Source organism: Triplophysa rosa, linkage group LG22, assembly GCF_024868665.1.
Source record: "Triplophysa rosa linkage group LG22, Trosa_1v2, whole genome shotgun sequence".
Taxonomy (NCBI): Eukaryota; Metazoa; Chordata; class Actinopteri; order Cypriniformes; family Nemacheilidae; genus Triplophysa; species Triplophysa rosa.
This window is the reverse complement of record NC_079911.1, coordinates 15,766,371-15,787,333: the sequence shown is the minus strand read 5'-3', so window position 1 is coordinate 15,787,333 and position 20,963 is coordinate 15,766,371. Positions and strand designations below refer to the sequence as shown.

Genomic DNA, 20,963 nt, shown 5'->3' with positions numbered 1-20,963 from the left:
GTACATGGTATTCATCATGTTGTTTCTACAGTAGTCCTAAACAGACAAATTTCTCTACAGAGTGTGTTTCATAAATACGTTATCTCCTTTGGCAAAGAAGCGAAAACGTGACGACATTTTGTCCTGTGTCAGCCACCATAGTGCTTTGAAGGGGAGGGGTCAGTCTTTAAATATTAGCTGGAAGATGCGCTTGTGTCTCTACATTTGGTTTAACATGCTCTTGTGCATGACGTTGATTTATTGACAGGATGCAAGGCTTTCAAACTTTACTAACTACGTTGCTTTTCCAACAGGACGTGGTGCATAATATGCCAAATAGTTTAAATAAGTGTATATATTTTAAAATCTTTTTCTTTCCCAATATGTTACTGATGTAAAAAAGTAAGCTGTTTAATTCTTGATGAGCTCACCTGTGCTGCAACTTTTGACTAGTTTTAAGTTGTTTTGACTTTTATCTGAATGTGTATAAAAGTCCGTTGCTCTTCAAAGAAATGATGTGAGGAAAGAAGTCATGCATTTTCATTCCTACATCTTTGAAGAGATACAGATTTTTTACTTCTTTGTTATGATATGAATGTATCTAATGTTATCAGTTGACGGCTAATTAGGAACGCTTCTCTTTTCATCCGCGCGTTTGAGAAACGGTTTGGACTCTTGGCTAATGAGCTCATCTTAATCACACATTCCATTTTACTGAGACATGAACTGAATACTTGAAATGTTTCATTTTTTTCCAGTACGACTCATTCAATGGGAGGTGTTTATTGTCCTCTGTGCTTTCTTGGAAAAGAATGCTGTTGTTGTTGAAGAATGCTAAAAGTTTAAAGCGCCATGTTTGTGTAATGGCTGGAATACACTACAAGACTTTTAAAATCTGAACAGACATCATACACTTGCAGACTTTTTGAAAGCTTCAGATAGAAACACACTAACCGATCAAATCTGCAGACTGGCACGCACTTTCTGCAACCAGTCTGAGCAAAAGTCTTGTAGTGTATTTTAGCCTTAACATGCCTTCCATACAATCTGTAAGGATTTGGGGACTGTCAGTTCAATGTTAGGGAAGTAGGTTAGAAATTAAAAATTGTAATCTGGTGCTTTGATACTCAACTTCGATGGTGGTTTATCATCCCCCATGAAATTAAAATTGTATTCTCATTTAGCCTACTTACGTTCTCCAAAAAAAGAAATTTGGTAGTGCATCAAAAATATGCTCGTGTCCAACAAAAAGTATATCATATGCTTTGATTTAGTCTTTTTAAGGGTCAACATATTTTGTATCTCCAGTTTTTGTGGTTGCCTTTGGAGAACACAGCAGTTAAATCAAACCGAGGCTGTTTCTGTGCTTCTTCCAGAGGAGAATCAGCCGCGCTAAAAGCCTCCTGCTCTGGGCTACATCAGATTTTGGTCGAGATTCAAAACGCAAAACAGTCTGCTAACCGTAGAGCCTTTGGGCAGTTTCTGACACAGACCGGGAGGTTTCAAGAGACTTCGGAACAGATGGAATATTGCTGATTACTCTTTTAATTTTAATATCCATAACGCTACAGAAAACTTTTTGGAGTCTTGGAGCGGTACCTTAATCAGTATAAAACCATCCATGTGATGTATGAATAGCAATGAGGATGCTGATATGGACTATTCTTCATCCTTTCTGCTAACAAATGAAAGTGGCCGTCTGGGTGACTTAAGCAAAGTACTGTTGCTGTAAACGGCTTAAAACGGTTCAAGATCTCATATAGGAAGCTCATAAGTGCTACAGTGTGGATTTTGACATTTTTTAAGAGGAGTGATTGCTTGTTTTATTGAGAGTTGCTTAATTTGTAGATTTATTGTTGCATAAACATTTACCAAGGCTATATTTTTGCATGTTCGGAAAATCTATGATTTTAGAAATTACTTTTGTTATATTACATAGAAATAATTATATTGCATTTGGGTTGTTTATGTGAGTCATTCTTCAAACTGAAGTTGATTAATTGGTCTTGGTTATCTAGGCTGTCGGACCCCAATAACAAGACCCTTTGCCGGAGAATAGGGCTACAATCTATTGCTTTGAATCTAAGGCTGAAAAGTTCGGTCTGTAAGAGACTCAAAAAGAGACATCTGCAAGTTCTAAGTCTAAGCAACGTGCATTGCAAATAAATATTTCTACTTCTAGTTTTTTTTCTGTCTTTCTGATTCTTTGAAGTGCTGCAACATTGACTGCACCCAACTCCACCACATACGTATATGTTACATAAATGCTGCCTGAGATACAGACATTTTAACTTTGTTCTTTTGTCCCCCCCTCTCTTTCTCCCTCTCTTTCTCTGTCTCTGTGCATCTGAGTTAAGCGTTTGACTTGACAGCAGAGTGGATTTAGAGTACTAACAGAGGATCAGATTGAGCGTTCTGGAGTCACATGCTCAAATCTGCAGTCACGGAGCTCATGTCAGAGAAAGGAGCTCTGGGAATGCTGAAAGAGTCTTTCAGGTGACACATCTCAACATGGGTGTGCTCTCAGAAGCACTGAAACACGACTGTGCTTATGGGATGCATTTTAGTTAACTAATATTAGTTTTGTGGATCCCAAGATAAGTCCAGAGCAAAAAAAACTTCAGTTTGTGCTTTTTCCGCTTAAAAGACATACTAGACTATATCCGTGGATTTCTGTAATGTGCTTTATAAATATACATGACTTAAGGTTGACACAAACCTTTCTATTTGTATTGAATTTAGTTTGAGGCTTATTTTTCATTACCTTGTAGTTTAGTTCATGGTTTCGAAAGGGAAACCTGTCGCTTGATGTAGGCACCTGCCATATTCTGGTAGTCCAAAGGGTTTTTTTTAGCTGTAGAATTTAATAGGATGCAAAACCATTAGCATCAGATTTCTGTAATACCCTTCCCTACCTGTAGGAGGTGCTGTAATCTCACCCATACTGTATACCACCTTCTGTTTTCTTTAAAAAAATCTTCTGTTTATTTTATTCCTCTCTTGTCAGGCCCCGTCATGTGAATAGGTGTCCTTGCACTCAGAAGAAATCTACTGAATTGGTAAATAAGCTGGATGAAAGGATTTTAGGAAGTAAGAGCTTTAGGAGAACAGTCGACATTAGATTTATGATAGATTTGGCATCCAGGGACCCCGGAGGTTACAGAGTGGTTCAGAAGGTAGACAGAAGAAACAAAAGATCCCTTTAATTTCTCCACGCTCCTCTGTTTCTTTCCTCCTATTGTTTCTGCCCGCTTGCACTCATTTTTGAAGAGTCATCACGTCTTGCGCACCAGTGGCTCAGGGAGGGCCACTGCTTCACCTTTTTGTCCTTTTTAATTTTAATCTTCAGAATGCTTGCATTTCATTTAAAAAATGATTGCACTGACAAAGATGTCTTAAAGGGATAGTGCACCGAAAACAAGATAATTATTTCATTTACTCACCCTCAGATATGTATGACTTACGTCTGCAGAACTCAAAAGAAGGTATTTTGAAGAATGCTGTTAACCAAACAACATTGACCCCCGTTGACTTTCATTGTATGGACACAAAACATTTTTCAAAACATCTACTTTTGTATTCTACAGACGAAAGAGTCATGAACAGGTTTAGAATGGCGGCTAAATTAATGACAGAACTTTTGCTTTTGGGTGAACTGTCCCAAAAAAGTCAGAAACTGTTGGAAACCAGAGTATATAGAAAATAATGGACACCAGGGACGACAGATCCAGGGGCACCACAACAATTTCTGCAGTTTAATTTAATTAAAGGTGAGGTTCCCAAAGCAAAATGCCATTTCAGATTTTTGATAACAGAACAGACAATTTCCTGTTTCTTTGACTTTCCAGTGTGTAATTTTTTTGAAGGATCTATTAAAGGGGTCACATGACACGGCTAAAACGAATATTATCGATTGTTTTAGATGTAATGCAATGTGTATACACGATTTAAGGTTCAAAAACACTGTATTTTCCACATATCGTGCATGCCATTGCCCCGCCTCTCTGAAACATGCAGATGTTTTACAAAGCTCATCACTCTGAAAAGCGAGGTGTGCTATGATTGGTCAGTTAACCAGTGCGTGGTGATTGGTCGAATACTGCAAGCGTGTGATGGAATGTAACGCCTCTTACCATATTTGGAACATCAGGTTCCAAAGCAATTGTACTGACAGGTACGCCCACCGAACTGACGTAGATTTGTGGGGGTGTGGTTACACGAGGCGTTTCAGGCAGGTCTGGGTGAGCAATCGCTTTTAGATAGAATGCATCTTTTGTTCCGAAACAAAATGTTTGCAATTTTACGTGTCTAATACATGCACAGGCAACTTATAACACATCAAAGACACAGAAAAACACGTATTCGCCCCATATGACTCCTTTAATATAATATACATAACTATGTCTTCCGAGGTGTATAAAGACCTTACATAATGAACTGTTATGTTTTTCTTACCTTAGAATGAGATATTGATTCCAACAGAATTGGATGCTTATGTGATTTTTGTATTACACTCTTGAGACTTCAGATATTTAACATTTCAGGGCCAGTCTGTGGTCTTGAATAATAGACTTTTTATTCCCAGATATCTAGTTTAAAGTGAATGTGAAAACAAAACCAGATTTTATCCCAGCTCTCATATCCCTTTTCATCACGAGCCGAGGGGCAGAAAGAAGGAAATTGAATTTTTCCACACAATATTCATTAACAATCATTTTTGTGACCTTCAGTGTCGAAGCTTTTTATGTCCTGAAATAGTTTCACTTTGTTCTGTCGTGTGTCTGTTTTTTCTTTTTCTTAGCGTTTCTCTAAAACTCTTCAGGCTGGGATACATGAGTAGAGAGCAGAGATCCCTGAAGGAATTATGCTCAAAGTATATATCAGTCTAATCATTTCCGTTGAGTGTAGAGAAACCTGCAAATGTAAATCAACCCTGTGATTCGATGAGATTTATAATGTAATGTGTTTGAGGTAACTGTATTTGGCCCAGGAAACTAAAAGCTCTGTCTTGTATAATAATTTCCTTGCCTAAACATCATCTGATCTGAATATTTTATTGTAGTTATAATTGTATTTTCCCTCAAATGCTGTGCATAAAGAAGAAAACCGAAGTGTCCACAAACACAGCCATAAGCAGTGAGACCATGTTTCTCTTTAATGTTCTTTAGAAACAGCTTCTGAGTCTGGTGTTGTGTTATAACAGACAGAAAGTTGGATGAAACAAGGGGAGGAAGTAAATTTCAGGAAGACGACAAAGGTGTTAGCATGGTGTACCTTTTATGACTAACATTTTTTGACAAATGTACAAAGAAACGTTACATGAATACAAAAAACTCCCCCCTCCCCTATAGATGTTAAAATACAGTTATTTTTTAATAAGTGGCAAGTATTCTCAAACAAACAAATGCGCACAATAAACAGTTATGTCATAATATTTTTAGTTCACTTTTGTAGAAACTTGAAAATGTGGGTGGGCGAGAGGTGGGGAATGTGCTGTTGCTCCACCTGTCCAAAAGGGGGCGCTATGACTTTTCATTAATAATCTCTCTTTGCTTTCTTAGTATTTCAATACAAACATTTTTATGGCTCAACGGCAGCATGGGTCAGAAAGGGTCATTCTGGCTTTCCATATTTCCCTCAGCTTCTCTTTTCTTTTTTAACTGCACAGTACATGTGCAAACATTAACTTGTATTGTTGTTTTCTCTATTAGGTTAGAAGAGAGCCAACTATTGCATTTCGGGTGATAGAAAACATATTACAGTTTTTGCACGAGCTTCCCTTGACCTTTCCACATTTTAATAACATCTGCCCTCATTTTTTTTCATTCAAAACACTATCTTCAGGGTACAATCAACAAATATAAATGCACAGATACACCGAAACCCAGAGCAATCCCATAATCCTTTGGCAAACTCTACTTTTTTCTCTTTCTGACCTCAGAGTACGCAAGCATACTGCAGCCGCTTCAGAGCCATATAATCGAATGTGTAAATATTGCAATAATTCTTACACCTCACATTGAGACAAAAAAATCATCCTTCAACTTAATTAACACATCCTTTTCTTTTGTGCTTAGCTTGTGTTTTTATTTTCACAGGTGCTGAAGGTGTTAACAACACCCCTCCCATGGTAACGGCTCATGCCATCTTCTGCCTAAATCATTGGCTTGTTTATTTTGCTAACGTTCCCCTTGCCCCCCGCTGAGAGCCCGGGCCTGTGTGCAAGTCAAAGGCCAGAGAGGGTGCTCTTAAGTATTAATGGTGGTAAGCTTGACCACAGTGGGCAGCTTATGATTCGGTAGATGTGTAATGAAGAACTAAATATACAGATGGTCTTTTTCCGTTATTTAATATGCCCTGGTTTAATAGGTCAGGTTAATCTATCTGGAGCGACAGAAATTCAAGAGACAGGCTCACAATTTTCGACCAGGTGGGGATAACATTAGTCCATTTAGTGTTCTGTATCTCTCCAGTCCACAATCCCCAGAGTTTGTTTTCATCTCCGCTTTATTTCCAGCCCCGTAACTTCACGCATGTCCCTAGGAATGGGCTCGCCAAAGTTCCACGCACTTTTGTACACATGTACACACACTCACGTACACACACACACACATTCACACACTGAAGTGTAGGAGCCAGAGTACACAGAGGACTGAGTTTTCGGCAAAACCATCCCGAGAGGTTTCCTCGAGCTCAGCGGAAAATAAGGGCATTGAGCGACGCCAATAAGCAAAGACGGATGACGAAACAAGGTACCAGGAGGGACGTCGCCCTGCTGTTTGCTCTTTGCACACCACTAGGGGGCCCCATTGAGGTCCGTGGGATGCACTTGTTCTTCCGTCTCGGTTTTGACGGGTCATATTTGTCATCAGAGTCCTTATTGGCCAATTCATTAAGGTTATAAACCTCATTCTGTCCGTTCCCCTTGCGGCTGCGGTGCCTGGTGCAGTTTCTGTTGCGGCCGGATTTCGGGGGTCGGGGGAGGGAAGATGGAGCCGTGGGGTAGTATTGATCTTGATGTGGCAGGTGAGGATGATGATGGTGATTGTGTGATCTATGATGGTGATCTTTCTTCAGCGACACTCCTACGTCCCCCTGGTTGCTGGATTTGCTCTGATGGAGGGATTCTGAGCCCGTACAGGAAGGCAGCTCCTCTTTCGTCAGCCGTTTCAGATCCTTCCCCTCCAGCTCGGGCGGAGCCACGCACAGTAACGAAGAGGTGGAGCCACGGAAGTGCCGTAGCCAATCCCAGAGCGGCACGGCCTTGCAATCGCACTCCCAGGGGTTGTCGTTGAGACGCAGGTACTCCAGCGTGGGCAGCTGAGTCAGGCTCTCGGCTGGCAGCTCGGGTAAAGAGTTGTTGAACAGGTAGAGGGTCGTCAAGCGACGGAGGTCGTGGAAAGCTTGTTTGTGAACCCACTGGAGCCGGTTTTGATGGAGCAGCAGGCGATCTAGTGCCCCGAGGCCACGGAACGTGTTCTGGTGAAGGCTCCACAGTCGATTTCCATGCAGGAATAGGTGGCTGAGGTTCAGCAGATCAATGAACATGTCATCCTCGAGAAACTCCAGCTGGTTGTTCTGCAGTGCCAAAGAAACCAACAGTCAATAACGGCTACAAAAAACATGCATAATGCATCCTCACTACATCAGCAAATCTAGCTTTGTTCTTTTTATAAAAACAGTTCAAAAATGACTTGGATCTTCATATTTTAGATACAGCATTAGAAAGATCCGCTTTTCACTTTCATTTGTTTATATTTCTTTTATGGCATATTTTTCTCTCATGGTTACATTTCATAGGATAGAGCGGTAAAAAATATTTCTTTCAATGTGGTTCTAAACTTTGTGTTCTCATAATAATTACCTTTTCAAAGATAAATAATAATTTATGAACGCAAAAAAGTTATAATTTTGCTATCATTTAGTTTCTTCAATTTAATTTAGTTTTTGTTTTGATTTCATAACTTATAATGTATAAAAATACACAATTATTAACTTTTTATAAGTTTCAGAGTTAATTGTGAGTTTCTTTTAAATTATGGCCATTTTTGGCATTTTCATTATTCATTAGTATTGTTTATTTCATTTTTACTCTAACTTTTTTTATTTAGTTTTCGTCAATGATAACGCTGCATGACCCTGCATGCATAAGTCAAACACCAAGTGTTGTGCGTTCATAGCGTTCCTGGTACTCAAACAGTATGTTTCCCTTTTGACATTATCATTAGAACAAAATATTGTGGCTGGTCATCTTTTTACTGAGGCGAGAGATTTTGCTGCCAGGGCCGCAGAAGCCAATGAACATTCTGGACTGATCTTATCAGGGTTCACTTGACAAGTCAGATGATTCCCGAGCAACAGTTGAAACCGGGTACACAGTAAATAAAAATGATAACCCTACGAAAGGGCACTTTTTGCTGTCACCAAAAGGGTTTTGTATAGTTAGAAGTGTCAGCACAACTGTGCCAAGTCAAGCGTTTTATAAATTCACACTCAATTTGGCAGAGATGATATACACACAATATTACACAAAGTCATTTCTGGTAGAACAGATTATTATAAAGGGATAGTTCACCCAAAAATAAGTTATTTCAAACCTATTTAAATTGGGTTGTTCTTCTGAACACAGAAAAGCTATTTGGAAGAATGTTTGTAATCCAACAGTTCTGGGGTGCTATTAGGTAAGACATTTTTTTGCTATGGTAGTCAATGGTGCCCCTTCTTTTGTGTTCAACAGAACAAAGACATTTATACTGGTGTGAAACAACTTGTGGATTGTTGACAGAATTCTTATTTTTGGGGTGAAATATTCCTTTAAATACTTAAGGTCCTTTAAAAGTAACCAAACAGTTTTATAAGTTCCTTGGTGCTCCCATCATTCATAGTCCTCTATCTCAGAAATGCCAGATATGTTACCAAAATATTTCAAATGCCACACATACCTGTAAATAGAGGTACTGCAGGTTATGAAGTCCATCGAATAACCCAGCGGGCAGAGTGATCAGGCCACAGTGGTAGAGATGAAGGGCATGGAGTCGGGTCAGGCCCTGAAAAGTGTCAGAAGCCAAAGACCAGAGGTGACGGTTGTCTCCCAGGTCGAGCTCCTCCAGTCGGGTGAAGCCCATGAACGTAGAGGGCTGGATGTATGAAATGTTGTTGGAGTACAGCCAAAGCATGACTGTGGTGGGGCTGAAATGGCCCTGGAGCAGTCGCTGGATCTTGTTGTTCTGAAGAAAGACCCGCTCGCTCTCGGCCGGGATTCCCTCTGGAACCACCTGGAAGTTGTGAGCCTGGCAGCTCACCGTGCTGGGGGAGTCGTAGCAGATGCAGTGATGTGGACACGTCTGGGTCAGCTCTAAACCGCACAGCACCAGGAGAAACTCCAGGCCACAGCCTATGGAACAGACAGCAGAGATGACTAAATGAGATAAGGAGAGCTTTCGCTGTTAAAGAGACCAGCTTAGATCAGCATAAATGTACCATGACCTTGCAAGCGCCAAGCATGCTTTACCAGATGAGCTACAGATAACTAAAGATACATCCTCATCTACATCCCTGAATGCAATAGAGCCCACATTCAAGGTTAGACTTTTACAAAAGAAAATCCATGTTGGTAAAGGTCGCAGGGAAAACAAACACATACATGAGCAGTTCCGTGTGTGCATGTGAATGATAAGCCCTTCGCAACAGAAAATAAAACCACTATTGAAGAAAGAACATGCATGTCTGATAGAGAATAAGAATGTGATGAAAATGTTCTTGAGGGTAAGGTTGTGATGAAGGGCGCTGTAGTGAAAGTGAACGTTGGCTCAGTGTTGATTCAGCTCTTTGATGTTGAATTGAAATGGGAATGAGAGAGAAAGGGAGATTTAGAGGTGAGGAGAGTTTCGAAGAAGAGATGGAAAGTGTGAGTCATTTAGTTTGCAGAGAGATTAATATTGATTGACAGTGACTCTAAACTGGAGAGATGAGTGATGATGTGATCTATAGCACTAGTCCTCAACTGGTTTTGCAATTAGTATATAAAAGAAAAACGGTGTCCCCAAATTTAAATATGAAAATATTAAAACTAAGTAACATGGAGAATTATGAACAGTTTTTTTAATAAATGCACAACAGCAGAATGTGATGTACCACTGAACCCACATACTGTATAACATAGTCTGCATTATCTGTTCTTTTGGTGTGCCTATTTTTGCTATAGCTTCTAAAGTGACACAAAATCGGGAAGGCTTTTTCCTCCAACAGTACCTTTTAAATGTTAATGAGGCTATTTCATTCTATTCTATGCTATTCTAACAATGCACATTATATGGTTAGTGACTTTTAATTTGAAATGTTTTCCCCTGTTGTCAGTGATCCCATCAGAAGAGACCTATAACTCACCCGCTGAGAGTGAGGCTGAGACTGGAATGAAACTTGCACTTTTTCTCTTTTTTTGTTGTTATGATGTTAAGAGGGATAGTTCATCCAATAATACAATTCTTTAATCGCTTACTCACCCATATGTAAACTCTCTGACTTTCGTTCTTCTGCAGAACACAAAAGAAGATATTTTGAAGAATGTTGGAAGCATTGGCCCCCATGGACTTCCATTGTATGGACACAAAACTACACAGACATTTCTCAAAATATATTCTTTCACTTGTTTCACAGAAGAAATAGTCCATAGAGATTTGGGTCAATAAATGATGACCTCATTTTTATTTTTCTAAATGTAGTTTAATTTTCTGTGCATACTAGGTTGAAACCAAACTCACTTAAGAGACTCATGCGTGTATTTTCTGCACTAAAAAGAAGTTTATCTTTATTTAGCTTCATTAGACAGCCGGACGCTTTGTATTACAGCAAGCAGACTTTCCACATCCTTCAAATCATTATTTTCTCAATACGCGTATTTGTACATGCATCAACACGCGTGTTTGTATTGACTTAAGCTCGCGCCGATCCCCTCAGTATACGCACACTTGACAGATGACCTTTCCAACCGAGCTTTGTTTCACATCGCACCCCAACGCCTAATACGGCTTGAAATGGCCTCAGATAACATATGTAATCCTTCCCGTTTAAATGTTTGCCTTTCTGTTTGACACGCGACTGTTTCTCTGACACTTTCTATCCCAAATATTCAATTTGCTTACAATTTATAACAGCATTCCAACAATGTCAACAAAATTACAGTCTTTGGCCAGTGAAATGAAGTGTATTCTTCTGAAAATGAATGCTGAATACACAGCTCTATTGCTGCAACTAGGAATTGAATTTGTCTGATAGGATTCTCTTGATTTGATTATGAAAATGGACTAGAGCCAAACCAGGCCGTATTACCATGCTATATTGCATCTGAATAACTCTTCTAGACAGCGTGTCTGCTTATCTATCTTGCTCTCACTCTCTCTCTCTCTCTCTCTCTCTCTCTCTCTCTGGTACGCACACACGTGGTTCACAGGATGAACTGGCAAGCACGAATACGGTGTGTTAGATTATTAACGCTTAAATAAAAGGTCAAAGCACGTCCTCTGCCTTTTCTCCCTGGGGCTGCACTTACAAATGAAAATACATTTAAGTATATCTGTTCAGGTTACAGGAAGGTTAAACAGAGCACTGATTAAGGACACCCTGACACGGCCTTAACAACATGACAGCACCTTTTGGCGAGAAACGCTGGCCCCCATTAGCTATTCGCAATGATTCGAAACGTGAAGGTTTTCTTTCAACCCCCGGGCAAAGATCATTATTTTACCAGCAATAAAATCGGATTGATTTGCGGAAATGTGGTATTTTATTCATCGTCTAATTTACGATTTAAATGCCTCCTAAGGTAACGTCGTAATTGAAACTTCCGCTCAATAGCAATTAGGTCGTCATGCTAAATGTTAATTTTATCTCACGTTTGTTGATGGGTTGGCGTGAGTCAATTTAGCGTTTGCTAACTAGCGGGCCGGGCCTCTGCAGCTGTGCGCTGTGAAACAAAGATTGTCTGTTTTATCCGGAGAAAGAGAGATGTGCAGGCCTTTGAAAGAAACGTTTTAAAAAGTGCTTTTGCTGTCACAGAATGGAACATATGCCAGCGCGGCAGGACGTGTTCAATGCCTTCTTCTTTCACACTGTCACTGTACATTCCTTGTTTAGGGAATTCATTATTTTTGTTCACCTTTAATGTTCATCGCTTCTTTTTTGGCTGGTTTCAGCTAGTTTTAAATCTTGTGATAAAGTGTGGCGCTAACAATCACAGGGTCACGGGTTCGATTCACAGGAAACGCATAAAGTGATAAATTGTTCGCCTATATCCCAAATGGAGTTGCTTTAGATAAAAGTGTCTGCCAAATACTGTAGATAAACATAAAATGTATTGTCAGCATTGGGACCTGTTAAAGTGATAATTCACCCAACAAAAATGAAAATTCTGTCATCATCTGCAGAACACAAAAGAAGATATTTCAATTGACTTGCATTGGATTTGTGTCCATATAATAGAAGTGAATGAGTACCGCCGGCGCTGTTGTTCAGTTACCAACATTCTTCAAAATATTTTTTTTGTGTTTTGCAGGACAAAGAAAGTCATACATGTTTAAAATGACAAGAGGGTGAGTAAATGATGACAGAATGGTCATTTTTGGGTGAACTGTCCCTTTAATTGTAGTATAGTGTAGTCACATGCACACATATATCTTTAGCTCTCTCTTTTCAACCGCTTTCTAATTTTTGTGTACATTGTCCTTTATTCTCATTTTTCATTCACTCTTCTATAATGTCCCTCTTTGATTTTCTCTCTTATCACATTACAGCGGCTGCAGAAATCCCTTTACGTTACGGGAGGCGGAGCAAAACCTTCCGGTCACCTCTCCTGTTTCCCATTCTCGTTTTTCCTTTGTCTCTCTCTGCCTTGCACACATATGGAGTCTAATATAACTCTAGCACATAATGATAAGTACATTAAACATATTATGATGTCTCTTCTCATTAGGAAGATCCAGCCACTGGGGATCCTATCAGACAGGTTCCAACCATCAAAGTCACTCAGAATATTTTCATTATATTTCTACTGAGAATATTTCCCGTGCACCTGGGCCGGATAATGTAATATAGGTATAATCTATAGTATAAAGGATGTAATGCAATATGATATAATATAACACAACATACTCATACTGTAGGCTAAGCTTTATGTAGGCCAAAACACTGTCGTAATATCTCTGTGTATGTTCTTTTTATTAAAGGTGAAGTAATAATAATTTTTTAATGTTACATTTCTTTATCCAAATTTGATTTTCGCTGTCCTTCTGAAACCCGTATATTACATGGTTTTTCTTTTTTGCCATAAATCATTATTTTTGTCACCATTTACATGCCATAAAGCTAAACACACATTTAAATTTGCTCGCTCGCATGCTCGCTTTCCCTTTTAGTTTGTATTCCTGCTTCACCCGAGAGCATCCGTCATTAAAGAAGTTATAACTCAAGCTACATTGTGTTTTTACACAGGAGGAGATTCGACAACTGAGCCACGAGAGAAAGAACGCTGGAGTGCGTGTAGGCAGCGGTGACACAACGAATAAATGACGTGGGGAAAGTGGACACACACACGCTGAGACTAATGATGTGCAGAATGACAAAGGGAAAAGATTCATACAGAGATAAAAAGACAACAGACTGACAGAGAGAGAGAGAGGTGGGAAGGAAAACAGGTGGGGATACGGATGACAGGAAGATTGAAATATCACAAATGGGTGCTGATATTTTCGACACACTTGTTGGGTGATTGTGGGCCATACGGCACCAGCAGGTCTATAATACGAGGAGAAAACTGTTTGTGAGGCTTCCTGTTTATCTCAAGGCCAGTTGTTTGGCTCATGCACGACCACCTGGAAGTATTAAGAATGACTTCAATTGAACCACTATCATATAATGAAATATTTGCAATTGTAAATGTTTTAGCTCGATGGAGAAAGCTTTTCATCTCCATAATGGTATAGTCTGTAAACAGCTCTGGACTCTAAGCAACGCTCGCCAGGCCAGACGTGTCTAACAGAATACAGCTGAGAATGAGACAGTTTCTGTCTGTGAGCCAGCACTTATTGCTGTCTGTCAAAATGTTCATGTCTCTCCATTTAAAACTGCTCTATTTTTGTCTGTCTGTTTCCCTCCCTCAGTGCCATTCTCTCACGCGCTGTCTATCCGAGCGATGCAGGAAAACAAGCTTCCATTACAATCATAGAGGCTGTCCACGCTCCAAGTGCAAGATTGATTATTGACTACTGACAGTTTGTTGATTGTAATGGGAGTGATCTAGTTTTTTTTGACGTCACGGCACGCCACTCACTTGCTGGCACGCTGCGGTTTCTCATTGGTCAACAGTTGGGCAAGTCCAAGAAGCAGGATAAAACTGCTTTTTACATACCGTACAACTGCATTGTAAGCAAAAACCATAGACTGAAACATTTTGCACTTATATGCACTAATATGGGGTTTGAACCCACTGGTGAACCCCCCCCAAAAATGATATTAGTAAGTATAAAAAGCATAGGACTTAGTAGGCATGGGCCGGTATGAGATCTTGACGGTGTGAAAACCTTAAGCAAAAATACAGCAGTTTTATGGTATGGTATGGTATGGTAAGCTCTGAAATATGTAATTTTTAAACGTCTCAGTAAAAAACACGTTTTGTAATTAAACACAATATATTATATTTTTAAGGAACATGCAGAATATTTAAACAATAAGAAACGTATGTCAGCTTAAATAATAAAAAAGTAATTTAATTTAAAAGAACCGAATTCGTAATGTCAGTGGTTTTGAGACTTTTTTAAACCTTGAAACCGGTAACCAGCCCATGCCTAGGAGTTGGCCATAACTTTTCAAAAATGTAAAAAAAATAATTCACAATTGCTAAATGTGTGTCATGTATTTGTGGTGCACCCAGCTCCATTTCTTAGCAAGAGCTGTATTAACAATTCACCTCCATTAGTGTAATTATATAAAATAGCCTCTATCTCGCCATCATATAATCGCATAAAGCAAGTGAATCTAGTTCTATTAGATGCTTTTATTTTCCATTTAAGTGAATAAAGTCTTTATTGCCGGGTGACTTAGAGGCTGTTGGCTCCAAAACGAGTTAAATCTGTTTTTTTCCTCAAATTGGAGTTGTTTTGAATGAAAGCGAGTGAATTTCGCATTTTTATGAGCTGTGTTTTGGCTTGACTTTATCCCTGCGAGACAGCTGACGTCTTATTGCCGAGATACTAATTGAAAGGCCGGCGACGTGTCAGCGACCCTCAGCGCACGTCTGTCAGTACGTGTCTTTCCTTCCTTTCAGCAGCAAGACAGATAAAACATAAAGGCTCCTTTAATTTTTTTTCCTCAGGTCTGAGCGAGTAGCGCAGCAGCCACTGCAGATGGACGAGCCGAGGCGATCGTATGCATATCAATGACAGCGCTTATGAGCGCCGACTGTCCGCTTTAATGAGAAGCAACACTGAAACTCCTTGTTTCTCTCTCTCGTTCTCTCCACCCCCCCCTCTCCTTTTGTTCTGGACAAACTCAATTTCCTGCCCGTCAGCAGGAAGTGAGACGCTGTCTGTTTCTTTATCATTGTGTGCTTACGGCAAGTGTTCTTGTATTATTGCCTTATTTATCTTCGGCATACCAAAAACAAAGGCGAAGTCGCGCTAAATGAAACGATTGAATTGATTTCAATATTGCCGATCAACAGTAATTCAGTGCATTAGTAAAAGTTATGCTAATTCAGACTTTATGATTAGCCATTTTAATAGCAAAAACTGTCAGCATAAATGTCAGCTCTGTAATATGCTGTTTTTATGCCAGCGGAGAGAAGACATATGTTGCTGTCAAATGGATGGGTTGAATAACATCTTTACAAAGACAACATACACAAATCATTAAGAGCTGTCTTCTATAGTTATTCATGCATTTTGTGAGTGCGAGTTAAAAATAGATCTAGGAATTAGTCAGCTACAGATTAAAGGGGTCTTTAATGAATATTATCGTTTGTTTTAGATGTAAGGCAATGTGTATACACGATTTAAGGTTCAAAAGCTGTATTTTCCACATACCGTGCATGTTTGTATCTCCTCTTTGCCCCGCCTCTCTGAAACGCACAGATTTTTTACAAAGCTCATGGCTCTGAGAAGCGAGGTGTGCTATGATTGGCCAGTTAACCAGTGCGTAGTGATTGGTCGAATACTGCAAGCGTGTGACAGAAATGTAACGCCTCTTACCATATTTGGAACATCAGGTTCCAAAGCAATTGTACTGACAGGTACGCCCACCTTACTTGCGTATACATTTTCGCGGTCTTAGTCAAATCATATCACGATCTGATGTAGATTTGTGGGGGTGTGGTTACACGAGGCGTTTCAGGCAGGTCTGGGTGAGCATTCGCTTTTAGATAGAATGCATCTTTTGTTTTCCGATACTTTAATGCACGGGCAACTTATAACACACCAAAGACACAGAAAAACACGTATTCGTGCCATATGACCCCTTTAAAGTAAGGGCTATCAAACTATAAGTTGCGACTAATCATATGCAAAATAAAAGTTTTTGTTATACATAATATATATTTGTGTGTGTATAATAATTATTAGTATATAGCCTATAAATACACATGCATGTATAATTCTAAGAAAAATAAACATTTTTTGTATTAAATATTTGCATTTATATATAATAAACTATATATAAAAATATATATACACATGTAAATGTTTCTTGAAAATATACATATATGTGTGTGTATTTATACATAATTAATATACACAGCACACCCACAAATATAAAGTAAACAAAAACTTTTATTTTGCATATGATTAGTCACGACTAATCATTCGAACCCTCACAACGAATGGGTTTAAAAGTTTTGAACACTAAAGAAAGGATACTTTGTGACATGGATCTTTTCAAATGGTGATTCTTCATATTTTTAGAGTTTAATCTAAGTAATAACACTGAGACAGATCTAACGTGCCGTAGCTTGTTAGAACAGATATAAATGGTCATGATGTCAAGCCTCAGAGCCAAAATGGCCCGACAGTGACAACAGGCCACTGGTGTTTGTTACGTAGAGCTGGATTATGTGTACACTTCTGGTTGTAAATTGCCAAGGATTGGAAAAAAAACCCTCTAAACTCCACTTTTAGCTCCGAATGGCTTATGCTTAAGTCTTTACCAACATCGATCGACCAGAGGCACAGCGCACACACACTTGTCCTCATTTCTCATTCGCCTCATTTAACACAAGAAAACAGATTCAGTGCACGAATAATACAATGAAGCCAGCACACAGTATAGATTTGTATTACATTTTCTGTATCCAGAGCCCCTGGTGTAAATGTCCAATGTCTAGGTTACGCTGTAGAGGCTATGCTCCACATAATGAGAAAAAGAGACTAATCTGAGAGAAAACAGAATTTTTCTGTTTTCTATCCTAGCGTGAAGTGAGAAAAAGGTATCAGGGAAAGCAAGAGGAGACAATAGCGACAGGTGGATGAGAGGAAGACAGAGAGGCCTTGATTTGAAGAGTGTAATCCCTTTTCATTAGGTGTGTTCATATGAAGGCTGCGAGAGAGACGCCATTGATCCCGCTGTAATGTCTATTCATTAACTTCACAGAGCCGAAACACTGCTAATCAGGGTAGAGCTTTCTGTATAGCCTTCATCTATCAATTACTGTTTGCACACGCACGCACGCACGCACGCACACACGCACGCACGCACACACACACACACACACACACGCACACACACACACGCACACGCACACACACACACACACACACACCGCTTAAATTGAAGTCTGTCAGGACGAAAGTGGCAGAAACAGGGTCAAAACTATTTCACAGCTTATCAAAAACTCCCATTTTCTATTAGGGCTGGACAATAAATCAGATATTTACCAAATTCATGATTTTGAACCTCAGAAGCTCGATTCATTTTCAAAACACTTAATTCCAGTTTACGTCCTTCTACAATATTATGTTACATTACCCTACAGTACATATTAGTACATAATATTATGTTTGTAAATATTAGTATTAGATTTATAAATAACATTTTTAATCACTGTAATTAATTAATATGCATTTTTATGTATTATTTATATATTAATACATAAATGAATATCATTTTTGAAAATAATGATTGGAAAACTATTTTAACTAGAGATTAACTGATGCAAAAATTTTCCACCAATACCAATTATTCAGAGGTATCTGCCGATACTGTTTGTTTGGTAATCCTTTTAGCTTGCGTAAACTAAATTCTAATTTATAAATTAAATGAATATTTCTTAACATTCTCAATGTTATTAATTTATATTTTATAATTTTCCTGTCTTCTTTTGATTGACAGGATATGTCGGCCCTGTTCATTGGCTGTTTTTAAACTATGGGCTGTTAACCGTTTGTGTAAAAAATGCTTTTATAGAATGATACCGATTGTTGGGCGATATATCGGTGCATCTCTACTTTTAACTCGTGTCCTTTACTATATTGAATTGTGTTAAATGTTTAATTGTACTAGGCAACAGTTGCTATTTGGTCCAGACATTTTTGTTTCAAGTTTAAATTGTGACCCATCAATATCAAGATGGCAACATATTTTTTCTTCTGCATTATTCAGATCTATTTTCTGTTTTCAATGCATATTTAAACACTGTGTGGTCGACTCCGTTTGAACACATTTTTATCTTAAAACTCTACTCAAACAGTATTTCCTGTTCTCTTGTTCTCTCTTGTACAAGCTGGTCTGTGTTTCAGATTGTTGCCCGACTCTCGTTTATACCGTGAGCTTTCTGGGCCTTTGAGATAGCCACTTATCCCCTTGAATCCTCCACGTCTCAGGGCAATCCCACCCCACGCCACACGCCAGCATCAAAGCCTAGCACGCCACCGCATTATGCCAAACCCGGCCCCCGTATCTGCCCGTCTACCCATTTTTCTTTTCTAAAACATTTGGAGGGGATTGATGACTATTCTTTTTTTGATGCCTGTAGGGGAGGTACAGGAGTGTCAGTGGTTTTGGGGGAAAAGCTGTCCTGAATACAGAATCCAGCAATTCAGCCTGAATTCTGCAATGATGAGCTTACAGTTCAACTGTGTCCAAACTTGTATTACTTTGTATTCTCTAGGTGCCATAAATATGGATAACATTGAGGGAACGAAATGTTCATGTTTTTATCTTTCTATTGCTCTCTCGTTTTGAAAATGAAATGTTTTTGATGGTGAAAATCGAATGGGTTTTCTTACAGGTGAGATGCGGGCAAGGATGTGAACTTAAAGAGCATCAAACAGTTTTCTCAACCACTCTCAGAAACCGGACTTTTAGCCACCTCATCTGCCATTGGTCAGTCTTGCCCCAAACTCACACCATTGGCTGTGCCAGTTGACCGGCTTAAAGGTTGGAAGTGTTTACACTCTTCAATATGTTTACCAAATAATAACTGTAACTTGCTTGTACCTGTAGTTAATTCTGCATATTAAAGTTAATTGAAAACAAAAAAGATTCTTCACCTTTACATGTGACCAGCTTTCCAAAGACGACAATGTATTTTGTGTTTGAGGCAACAGAGGGTAGACGTGCTGGTCTTTGTCTCACACTGATTGTTTTGCCTGTCGGAGTTGTAGAATGTGACATTTAAAGGGAGAAGAAAATTTTACACGGCTACACTGAGCAGGGAATACAGTATATGTATGTCCATTCAGCCAGCTGAAAAAGGAGATACGCCAGGGGGAAATCGTGTATGTTTGAAAAACGATGCAGGGAATGGGAAGGTAAATGTCACTGCAGTACATCAACTGAGGACAGAGACAGAAGTGTGGCGAAACGAGAGAATGGTTGGAAAGTGAGGCGGCAGGACCTGCAGGCAGGTGTCATTTTTTTTGCTAGCCTTAAAGTGAACGATAATAAATTCTGCTTCATGCTTTCAAAGGTACAGAGTGCCATTTTTGTACAACTATCATCATCAAATGGCAAAAAATCCGCCTTTCTGCTGTTGGTTGGACAAACAGATAGTCAACCCACACATCACAATCCCCACAAAGATTCTATATTTCAAAGGGACAGTTCACCTAAAAATGAAAATTCTGTCATCAGTTACTCACCCTCTTGTCATTTCAAACCTGTATGACGTTCTTTCTTCTGCAGAACACACAAGAAGATATTTTGAGGAATGTTGGTAACCAAACAACGGTGGTACCCATTCACTTCTACTGAATGGACACAAAACCAATGCAAGTCAGTCTCCGTGGTTTTTTTAACAGTACTTTAAATAGTTTTTAGAGCATTCTCGCAGTTATGTCCTTGGGGAAAGAGACGCGTGCAGTAAAATAAAATCCCAGTTAGACACACAGCAGGATGTTAGGCTGTCTGGAATAGACGCTGTAGTGCTACACATCAGTTGTGAAACCCATGTCAAGAACCATCAGCACTGCATTTGTCTGTGTGTGACAGCAGATCACAAAAATGCCGAAAGACAAGCGTTCAAACCAAAGCCATCCAGAAGAATGATTTCCTTTTGTTTTTGACAACTGCTACAATTACATTCCGAAGAGTCTGTCGGTGGAATTTTTTAAGGAGTAGTACTTATTTGCCAATGCCAAAATATGTTTAAAGTAGATTTGTCTGATTTTCTAAAGGAAATGAACATATTAAATGGTACAAAACTCCTGAAAATGTGAAACTCCTCTTAGCAGAATGTTTGGGCTTTACATAGTAAGGTTAAGGTTAATATCTAATACCTAAAACTTTAATACCTTAAAGGTCCAATGTGTAATTTTTGGAGGATTTATTTACAGAAATGCAATATAATATACATAACTATTTCTTCAGAGGTGCATAAAGGTCTTACATAATGAAGCGTTATGTTTTTATTACCTTAGTATGAGCTATTTCTAGCTACACCACGGGTCCCCTTACATGGAATTCACCATGTTGTTTCTACAGTAGCCCTAAATGGACAATTTGTA

The 20,963-nt window shown here is 39.1% G+C and overlaps 1 protein-coding gene across 1 annotated transcript in view; it reads right to left on the bottom strand.

Annotated features, from left to right (window-relative positions):
- Positions 1 to 5,120: 5,120 nt before the first annotated feature.
- LOC130545948 (reticulon-4 receptor-like 1) overlaps positions 5,121 to 20,963 on the bottom strand; it is a 77,918-nt gene continuing 62,075 nt past the window's right edge. The window contains exons 2-3 of the mRNA XM_057320884.1: positions 8,922 to 9,373; positions 5,121 to 7,557 (exon numbers count right to left, since the gene is read on the bottom strand). Of these exons, the coding sequence (XP_057176867.1) occupies positions 6,673 to 7,557; positions 8,922 to 9,373 (1,337 nt within the window). The 3' untranslated portion in view covers positions 5,121 to 6,672. The remainder of the gene's footprint in view (positions 7,558 to 8,921; positions 9,374 to 20,963) is intronic.